This window comes from Melanaphis sacchari, unplaced genomic scaffold, assembly GCF_002803265.2.
Source record: "Melanaphis sacchari strain LSU unplaced genomic scaffold, SCAv2.0 Contig1541_pilon_pilon, whole genome shotgun sequence".
NCBI lineage: Eukaryota > Metazoa > Arthropoda > Insecta > Hemiptera > Aphididae > Melanaphis > Melanaphis sacchari.
Window position 1 is genome coordinate 1 of NW_020270680.1, and position 10959 is coordinate 10959.

The 10959-nt window shown below is 30.8% G+C and overlaps 2 protein-coding genes across 2 annotated transcripts; one reads left to right on the forward strand and one right to left on the reverse strand.

The window, feature by feature from the left end:
* The first annotated feature begins 1435 nt into the window (after nucleotides 1–1435).
* On the forward strand, nucleotides 1436–3775 carry LOC112592045. The gene is made up of 3 exons (XM_025336010.1): nucleotides 1436–1575; nucleotides 1771–2068; nucleotides 2660–3775. Exons 1-3 carry the CDS (start codon nucleotides 1436–1438, stop codon nucleotides 3773–3775), a joined length of 1554 nt encoding a protein of 517 aa, XP_025191795.1.
* A 4321-nt stretch (nucleotides 3776–8096) lies between these two features.
* LOC112592044 (ATP-dependent DNA helicase pif1-like) lies at nucleotides 8097–9017 on the reverse strand. Its single transcript, XM_025336009.1, has one exon. It carries the CDS (start codon nucleotides 9015–9017, stop codon nucleotides 8097–8099), a length of 921 nt encoding a protein of 306 aa, XP_025191794.1.
* Nucleotides 9018–10959: the final 1942 nt, after the last annotated feature.

Here is a 10959-nt window from a genome sequence, read left to right on the forward strand (position 1 = left end):
TTTTTTTCTTTTAAACCTATTATCTATAGATACATAAAATAAGATGTCCTGACTGACTGACTTCCCATACCTAATCAACTTTACGTAACTACCTGTAGGATTTAATTGTACACATATATTAGGGATACTTATTACACATTTTTGGTCATATTATAGACGTAGGTAAGTCGGAAGAATAAATGTTCCCTAAATCTTAAAAGCTATCCACGCTTTTAATTTTCATAGTATTATTACTATTATTGATGGGAAATCTTAATGGTTTTATTCTACGATAAATTATATGGGGCCTCGCATTTCACAATTTAGATATTGCCTAAGGCCTCGCAAATCGTAACGACGGCCCTGGACCTAGGGTATTCACTTACAGCGAGTTTCACCGGTGCTAGTCTTATAATATAAAACGAAGAATAGTTGCTACACGGGCCGATAGGTTTAGTGTCCCGACCAATCGAAAAATTCCGTTTTTTTTCTTCCAGTCGTTCTCCCGTATTATCTCTCCGTCGTTATCGTTTCTCCAACGGCCGTCGTTATCGGTTCATTTGCTCATTACTCATTGTTATTGTTTTTATTATATACCGTTTTTTCCGCTTTTCGCCCGGTTTTCCGGCCTTTCGAGACCTCTTTCCGTCGCGTTTTCGACGCTACGGCCCGGAGCGGGTCTTTTTCGTCCCGTTCGCGCCCGTCGCGTCCGGAAAACGCGTTCTCCGGTCGTATCGTCACGCGTTTTTTTGTTTTCGGTGTCTCCGCGACCTTATCGTCTCGATAGCGTACGAAATACGATTATATGTGTATATATATATATATATAATAATAATATTATATAAAAAAAGAAACGTGCGTATCGTTGTTGACGTACGTCAGATCGTGTTTATTATATACAAAAAAATCGCAAAATCGTTGCTCTTCAGTCGTTGTAATGCCTTTAATCGCATACCTTTGGGGGATATCGTGATTTGTGTATGTGATAATAAACTCGGTACGTCGTTAATACGTATACGATTAAAAAATGTAAACGAATACGTCGGAAACACTCTAAACGACAATAAATATGCGATTTACGGTTTCGTGACACGCGAATCGTAAAAATTGTACGGGTCAAACGACGTATAGACAACATGCAAATGTACGTAAGCGCTCCCAGTGGATAAAATTACAAGTTCTTTTATTATTACTGAATTATATACCTACTATAAGTGTTTATAATAAATATTAAATATTATTAGTATTAACTATTAAGTATGTACCACAAACTTAGTTATAATCTTAGTTGATTGTACTATGAATATGTGATACCTACCTAGCTACATATGTATTACAATTTATAATAATAAATTGTGATTTGTGTTTATAATTTAATACCTATTTATAACTAGTACGAAAAAGATCTAATATTCTAAATAAACATTTTTTTATTGAAATTGTTGAAAACTTTAAGATGAGTAATCGAATATGCTGTGTGGTAAACTGCGATAATACTTATAAAAATAAAGGAGACTTAATATTTTATAGTTTTCCAAATAAACCTCATGAAAAAGATTTGAAACATCGTTGGATAAAAGCTGTTAATCGGTTGGAGTAAGTAAATCATTACACATTTTAAATTTAAATAGGTATTTAACTCATTAGTAGCACTTAAATTAATATGCACTTTACAAAAAATAAATATTTGTACCTATAGTAGTGTATACACACAAGTTTAATTATTGTATTATTTATGAAAAACTATAGTACCTACCTCCCTACTCAACATATTTTATTTTTTTATTTCAGTAAAAATGGTCAATTATGGCAACCAAAGTATCACAGTTTAATTTGCAGTAAACATTTTATTGGCAACCGAAAATCCAAGGATCCCAAAAGTCCTTCATATTATATTCCTTCATTGTTTCCTGCAGTTTATAAAAAAATATGTATTAATGAACAACAACAAAATGATCGGTATCAACGAAATCGTCAGCGTCAAGAAATTAAACAGAAAGCTTCTTTAAATATTATTGTGACTAAATCTACTGAATCAACTGTTAATGAATTGCCTACATTTAGCAGTGGCGGCTCGTGTGCTTTGAAAGTGGGAGGGCGATATAAAATTGCTTATTTATGGAAAGTAGGTATCGAACACAAATAATATTAATAATGGTTATTTAATTAAATTAATTTAATAACATTTTTATGTGTGGATGAATCCATGATTAAAAACTTAATAATTCCAGTATATATTTTTGTAAAAAAAAATATCAAATTGAAATAATTGATTGCGAGTTATGACTGCACAAAGTAAATAATAAATATACGCAAGTTTGGAATCCATGTGTATCGGGCGATTAAAATCATCGCCCCGGCGGCAGTATTATTATTGTGTTCCCCCTTCTTAGTTTTTGTATTCCGATCATAGTTATGACGAGCGACTTTTAACATCGCCCAAGCATGGCATGCGCTGCTAGCGGATCTTGGTAAATCGTTATCGGTTATCGATTTTCAGAAGCTACAGTGTTGAATGATTGATTTTTAAACTCCCATTATCTGATAATGTTTTCATAATACTTAATAATGTAAATATTATAGAAAACACAATTTTTATTTTTGATAATATTATACTACAATATAAAATTAAAAATTGATAATAAACTTATAAATTTGTAATAAATGATAATTTTAAAAGGGGGGCGATCGCCCCATCGCCCCTATCTACGAGCCGCCACTGACATTTAGTAATATTGACAAAATTAGTTGTACTATTAGTACTCAGGTGTCATTTGACACTGATATTAATATTTTTACTTTTGAATATTTATTCAGTAAAACAAGTAATGATGTTGGAACACAAGCATGTATACCAGTCACTCACAATAATACTTTTTTAAAAAAAAATGTAACAGATATAGCATGTGGTCCTGATATATCTCATATCCACTTGAACCATTTTAGTGGTTTTCATTCAATTTGTAATGAGCAACAATTAAAAGGTCTTACGGGTACTACATTTAAAGTATTCAATCTCTTACTTTCTTTTATACCAGTTTCATCAAATAGTTCTATAACAAAAGAAAATAGGTTATTAATTTTTCTTCTAAAAATAAAATTAGGTGTAACGTACTCTGCTATAAGTGCTATATTTAATATAAATCCTACAACTGTGACTAGAGTTTTCTATAATATATTATATGCCTTGACATCTCAAACAAAACATTTTATATTTTGGCCTGACAAAAAAACTGTGTTTAATACTTTGCCTAAAGCGTTTAAAAGTAATTATCCAAATTGTCGTTGTATAATAGATTGTACAGAAATCAAAACAGAACAGCCTAGTACAGTCGAACAAAGGGTTTACATGTACTCACATTACAAAAACACTTATACTATAAAAGTGTTAGTTGCCATAACTCCTAGTGGATTCATAAGTTTTGTTTCCAAATGCTATGGCGGAAGAAGCAGTGACACATTTATAACAAACGACTGTGGGTTTCTATCAAAATTAGAACCAAATGATGAAGTCATGGCAGACAAAGGATTCCCTGGAATTAAAGTGAGTTGTGAAAATGTTAAAAGTGTTTTAGTTGTTCCACCCATTCTTCATAACAGAAGATTCACCGAAGAAGAAGTATTACAAACATATTCTGTTGCTAGTGTGCGCATACATATTGAACGGGTTTTTTCAAGATTGAAAACATATTCAATTTTAAATAAAATTACAGTAGATTTATTACCATCCACAGATGAAATTATACATATTTGTTGTGTACTAACAAATTTACAAAGTCCTATCATAAAGGAATAAATGTTAATAGGTACCGTGTCAAATGTTCGAAAGTCAAGTGTCATAATGTCGAGTGTCATAAACTCAGGTATCATAAAAATCATATGTTATAAAATTATTTCTCATAAACGTCATCTGTTATAAATAATTCTAAAATTGAATAAATAAAAATTCCATCGAAATTATTTGTGTTGTATTTATCGGGTCAAATTAATCTTTTAACCAAAGGTATTATTTCTGTGACAAATTTCAACAGATAGGTACCGTGTTCTGTGACAGAAACCGGACAGCGCAATCACCGAAAGTGCAAATAATAATATAATAATCAATATCAGAATATAAGTTATACGATAATAAGTAATAATAAGAATAACAATAACAATAACAATAAAAGGATTATACCGTGACCAAGAGATTTGGGCGATATGGCGTACACATAAGATAATAAGTAATAATAAGAATAACAATAAAAGGATTATACCGTGACCAAGAGATTTGGGTGATATGGCGTACACAATAACATTTTATCGAAATACGATAAAATACGAAATACGTTCTCAAATTATTTACCATTTATATTGAAGTTATTACAGTATAGCATTTGAACAGTCTAAACTAAAAATTTACGAAATTAAAATATTAAACTAAACAATTAAACTATTAAACACAAGTACCTAAACTATTTAGTTTTTTTTACGAAAATGGAATTAATTTTGACCGTCACTCCGTCTATTCATGAAAAGCGTGATACGTTGGACATAAATGGCTATTTATACATATACAATAGACAATATCAAAGAAAAACTGATGATAATCTTGTGTTCTATTGGATTTGTCGATGTGGAGCTCGTATACAGACGATTTTCAAAAATAATATTCATATTATTGATCCAAAAGGTAAGCCTTTTTCAATAAATGACCATTCTCATGGGCCAGACCCACAATATTTACAAATTAAAAAAGTCAAACAAGGTATCAAAAGAAAAGCTGATGAAACAAATGATACTACATCTAAAATTTATCAAGAGTCGATAATGTCCACATCTGTATCTATTGCATCACAAATTTCTAAAAATTCGACGAGATGTTTGATAAAACGTCGAAGAATGGGTCACACATGTAGTGAGCCAAAATCAATTAATGAAATTGCTGTACCCGAAATACTTAAACATACATTGGATAACAAATTATTTTTAATAAAATCATTTCATAGGGACACTGATTTTGTTATGATATTTACTACAGTTGAAAATTGTTTACTTTTAAAAAGCGCATCATTTTGGGTAATGGATGGTACATTTAAATCGTGTCCTTCATTGTTTAATCAATTATTTGTTATACACGGGTCAGTTGAAAGAAGAAATAACAAAACTGTTGTCCCATTAGTTTATGCATTGATGACTTCCAAAGATGAAGATTTATACATCCAGTTGTTTACAAATATTAATAACTTTGCATTTGAAAACGGAATAGATTTTAAAGATAATTCGAATTTAGAAATAATTACCGATTTTGAGTTAGCGTCAATAAATGCCATTAATGAAGTATTCAATTTTGCAATACATTCAGCGTGTTTTTTTCATTTTACACAATCTATTTACAGAAAAATCCAAAACGTTGGTCTCAGCAATAAGTATCAAAATGACGATAAATTCAATCTACTGGCTCGAAAAATACTAGCATTGGCATTTCTTCCTGTAAATTTGGTAAAGGACGTTTGGAATAATCTAAAATTGGAATTTAGCAATGACGAAAATGAACAGCTACTTGTGTCATATTTCGAGGAAAATTATATACTTGGTAAAATTAAAATGCGGTATCGAAATAATAGAACACCAAAAAGACATGAACCTATATTCCCTCCTGAAATGTGGTCTGTCTCTTCAAGGACATTAACCGGAATTCCTAGAACATCAAACTCTGCGGAAGGTTGGCATAATAAAATTCACCGGCTTCTTACATCACACCCTGGTATTTATATTAGTTTTAACTACTACCTAATTATAGGAAAGTAATAAAAATTAAAAATCTTGTTTAAGGTCTGTACAAATTTATCCGAGGCATACAGAAGGAGCAAAAAGAAACAGAAGTCACCATAGAACGCCTCATTACAAACTCAGCAACTCAAATAAAAATAAGTAATCATAACATTCGACTACAAAATATTTGTAAAAGATTAGAAGATAATCCTGAGTATGACATTAGTGAATTTTTAAGAGCTATCGCCTCTAATTTAAAATTTTAGATTTACTTACATTTAATTATTATATTTTATTTATATCGTATTATTTTAAATTTTAAATTTTGAATTATTAATTATTTTTATATGATATTAGGTGTCATTTTTTAAATTAAATTAAATCGTCATCTAAAAAATGATTATTTATAAACAAAAAAAAAATTATAACAAATGACGTTTATGAGAAATTTCTTTTATAACATACAATTTTATAACAATTGATTTTATGACACTCGACATTATGACACATGACTTTCTAACACTCGACCTAGATTCATGTTAATAATATTAAACTATTACTAAATAAAACATTATTATTAATATTAATCTAGTAGGTAATACATTTTATTTTATTTCCATAGGTACATATTATGTTACAATAGTTAAATAAAAATTGAAATAGAAGTATTCTAATCTTGTTATTAATTTTTCTAAAAACAATATATTTTTTTCAACAGTAACAGTTATAGGCTCAATAGTATTATAAACAAATAAATCACACTGCTCTAGTCCTGAACAAAACATTAAAATCTGACATTGAGTAAAGTACTGATGACTTGACTTAAGAACAATTTTATTACTTTCATATTTTAGGTATGGTACATTACAAACTTTATTCACATGATCAACTATTGGTTTTGACCTGCATGAAATTGGACATTTCACTTATAACACTTTGGTTATTTGCCCTCGCTTTATTACAATTCCATCTGGACTGGCGCAAAGCCATGGTTTATGAGAATGAATTATAACACCACACTTTATAATAGTAACACTAAAGATATTAGAATACAACTCTACTGCTGTTTCTTCATACTTATTACCATATGCAACATTTATCTTTCCTTGGTAACCTAATGATTTTTCATTCAGTAGAGATACAGCAAGACTTACCTGGTTTTCAAAACTTAAATTTTTACTTGATTTAATCCTATGAGCTTTTATACTGGCAGATATTCTAGAATTTCTAACTGCATTCCATAAATCACATTGATTTGATTGACTTTTTGTTTTATTAAAAATATTTTTAATTTCACTAGAATTTATCATAATTTTTGAAAAGTAATAATTACTGTCATTTAAATTTAAAGGAAAGTAAGATCCACAGTTAAAAATAATGCCACATTCATTTTGTTTAGTTAGTATCTCATTCATGTAAATCTGATCAAAATGATCTTCAACTTCATCTAAAATAGATTCTATACACTTTCTAATCTCTACCCAAGACTTATACTGCTGTTCCTCTTTAATCATTTTGCTTAAAATACATGGTACGGATAAAATATCATAATTATTTACTAGAGATTTATGACTTACACCCTCGTCATCATAACATAATTCTTTTCTTTTTTTTGGAAATAATTTTTCAATTGTTTTTCCTTTCTTATATTTCATTGTACCTGCTGTCGAAGGCTTTCCCCACTCTTGTGAAACTGTTGTTTTTGATAATACTTCTTCATTATTTATGTAATAAATTGTAGCTGCGATATGTTTGCACTTTTTTGATGCACCAGCTGGGCACTCACAAGTACTATTTATGACATTCCTCATATGATCAATCTTTAATAGTAAAAGTAGGTAGGTTATAATTTATAAGTATCTAAATATTACATTTCAGATATTCTATTTAAAATTATTGTGTTAAGTTGGAAACAAAATTGAAAATAATATTAACCTCTAGTGTCACTTTATAAGATGGCAATGTAACAGACATCTGTCGAATAACATAGCTGGTGATAAATGAATATCCATTTGGTTGAATAATTTCAGTAACCGAATGTACATGTTCACTTTCAAAAAGTTTTACACCTTTATTGTTTTTGAAGTTAAAATCACTGACAACACTTTGAAATCCACACTTAAGAATAATATCCGGTTGCAACATATTTAACTATAGGTACCTATTTAATAACAATTTTTTCAAACACTGTTTTTTCGAGGCATTTCTACATAATACAATATTGTATATTATGTATTACTAGCTGACCCGGCCACGCGTTGCTGTGGCTAAATGTTCTTACACTTGATATTAAGCAGACAGTCTTAAACTTTTAAATGTTAATATCTAATTTTTTAAATTATAAATACTTTTAATTTTTCTATTTAATTTAACACCAATCGGTGCACAATGCTTTTGGTTAACCTGTCTTTAGCTAACACAAATAGATTCGACAGTTTCTCAACACGTGAACACGCAACATATAGTTGCCCATGAGAAAAACATGGATTTTCCAAATCTAAACCACAAATGGACATTGTTTGACCTTGAGATTTACTTATAGACATGGCGAAAGCTAAACGAATTGGAAACTGTAGCCTTTTGAAGGGTATGGTAGAATCTGATGGTATCATCGGAATACGTGGCAGCAGGACCACTTTTCCTTTAAACTTACCAGACAAAATGGTTGCTTCAAGAATGTTTCCGGTAATCTTTTTGATGACCAAACGCGTACCGTTACATAATTGAGGTGGCTTCAAATTACGGAGGAGAATAATGGGGGAACCAATCTTTAATCGAAGATTATGTGGTGGCATTCCAGGGATATCTAATGAATTTAAAAATTCTTTCGGAAAATTTACACTTTCATTTTCGTCAACAACAGTATCGATTGATTTAAATGACATCAGATCGCTTGGTAACAACTGTTGTATCTGGAAGTTAATTTCGTCAACATCAACGTTTTTGGCTGCCAAAATCGCCCGTTGACTAAGCCATTCATGATTCAAATAATTATTCTGTATATCCGGGAAAATACTCTGAATCAAATCATTTTTATCCTGAACAACAGTGCAAAAATTGTCCGCGAAAGTAGAGCGAGGTATAACCGGTAAGGTCTGCCGGAAGTCACCAGACAAAAGTAAGATAGCACCACCGTAAAGTTTATTATTGCTGTTTAAATCTTGCATAGTTCTGTTTAGTGCTTCAAGTGAATATTTGTGTGCCTTTGTGCACTCATCCCAAATTATTATAGAACTCTTCCGCAACACTGCAGCTATTCCACAATTCTTTTTGATGTTACACATTGCATCTGGTTTATTATGAACGTCCAATGGCAGCTTGAATGTTGGATGTGCTGTTCGCCCACCATCCTAAAGTAGCCGCAATGCCTGACGATGCTACAGCTAATGCGATTTTTTGTTGCGACCGTATTTTGGCAAGAATCAACGATATTAAAAATGTCTTACCGGTTCCACCGGGTGCATCCAAGAAAAAAAAAACCGCCTTGTTCAGCAGCAACAGCCAGCATAATCCGATCATAAATAATTTTTTGTTCTGCTGTCAGTAATAAAAACTTTTATAATATTTTTTTTTTTCGATTTTTATCGATATTAATCGATTTCAAGCCCTGCTATTATCGATTTTTGTATTATTATTTATATTTTATTTTTATCTGCATTCTCTTAAATTGGAATGGATAATCTGATGGTATCATTGGTTAGGATCACCAAAACAAATTAGAGCAAGTGTTCACGCGTTTGAGAAAACATAAACTGAAATTACAACCAACGAAGTGTGCATTCTTGCGTAAAAAGGTTTTGTATTTAGAGCATTTGATTAGCGAAAACGGGGTAACACCAGATCCGAATAAGTTAAGTTGTATTAAAAATTATCCGAGACCGTTAACCGAGAAAGATGTTAAATCTTTCTTAGGGTTACTTAATTATTACCGCCGATTCGTTGACAATTTCGCCAAAATAGCTAAACCTCTAACGAATTTATTAAAAAAGAATACACCTTTCGTATGGACAGATATGTGCGAGGACGCTTTTCAGGAATTAAAAAAAGCTTTAATGAACCCACCTCTATTAGTATACCCAAATTGGGAAAATGGGGATTTTAATCTAATGACAGATGCAAGTCAGTATGCAATTGGGGCTGTCCTTTCGCAAGGAGAGTTACCAAAAGATCAACCAGTAGCTTATGCAAGTAGGACGTTAAATAAAGCAGAAACAAATTACAGCGTGATCCAAAAAGAATTGTTAGCGATAGTATGGGCAGTTAAATACTTTAGACCGTACCTATACGGAAAAAAATTCAAAATAATAACCGACCATCGACCGTTAACATACTTATTTAACATAAAGGACGTTTCGTCACAATTAATGAGATGGCGATTACAACTCGAAGAGTACGATTACGAAATTATTTATAGAGCCGGTCCACAACATGCAAACGCGGATTGTTTATCACGTATACGCATAGTTAAAAATAATGAGCCAATTAATGGTTTCGATGAATTTAAAAACGCGGAAAATAAACCAATATTTAAGTCTAAAGTAAACGATATCGAAGGTAGTATTAAACATGTAAAACTCGAAGAAAACATAATTTTACATATAACAAGTGATAAAATAATAACGCATCCGGCAATTAGAGAGATTATTACCAATAACAATTTACTGGGTCAAATAACATTTAATGAGAATAGATTTTTTGTTGTTAAGCAATTAAATAGGGTAATAATAATGTATAATCTAAAAAATAATCATTATACCGAAATGAACGCGGAGCAATATTATAATGCGATAATGGAAATTAAAACATTCTGTATCAGTGAACAAATTAAGAAATTTTCAATAATTAGATTAGAAGGGTTAACGACTTTAACCTGCTTCGAACGCGTACGTGCAATGTTTCGTTTTATTTTTAAAAACACTGGTATAGAAGTAACAATTTATAAAGAACAATATTTTACGGAAGACGAAAAAAATCAAATAATTAAAGAATATCATGATATATTAGTAGGGGGTCACCAGGGTACCTCCCGTACAATAAAAAGATTAAAAATGAAATATCAATGGAAAAATCTAAAACAAGACGTGAAAAATTATATTAAAAAATGCGTTATCTGTCAGGGAAACAAATCGGGATAGAAAACGAAACAACCTATGTTAATTACCTCCACGGTAACTACTACTGTTGCGTCAGTGAGCCTCTCTAACACCTATCGAGGTTGTCACTGAT

Bases quoted from the DNA above. Each gene is read 5' to 3' on its own strand.
- LOC112592045 (XM_025336010.1), top strand. From the start codon at position 1,436: ATGAGTAATCGAATATGCTGTGTGGTAAACTGCGATAATACTTATAAA. The intron at 1,576-1,770 runs GTAAGTAAATCA...TTTTTATTTCAG, and splicing joins AAAGCTGTTAATCGGTTGGA to TAAAAATGGTCAATTATGGC. The intron at 2,069-2,659 runs GTGGGAGGGCGA...TAATTTTAAAAG, and splicing joins GCGGCTCGTGTGCTTTGAAA to GGGGGCGATCGCCCCATCGC.
- LOC112592044 (XM_025336009.1), bottom strand. From the start codon at position 9,017: ATGTGTAACATCAAAAAGAATTGTGGAATAGCTGCAGTGTTGCGGAAG.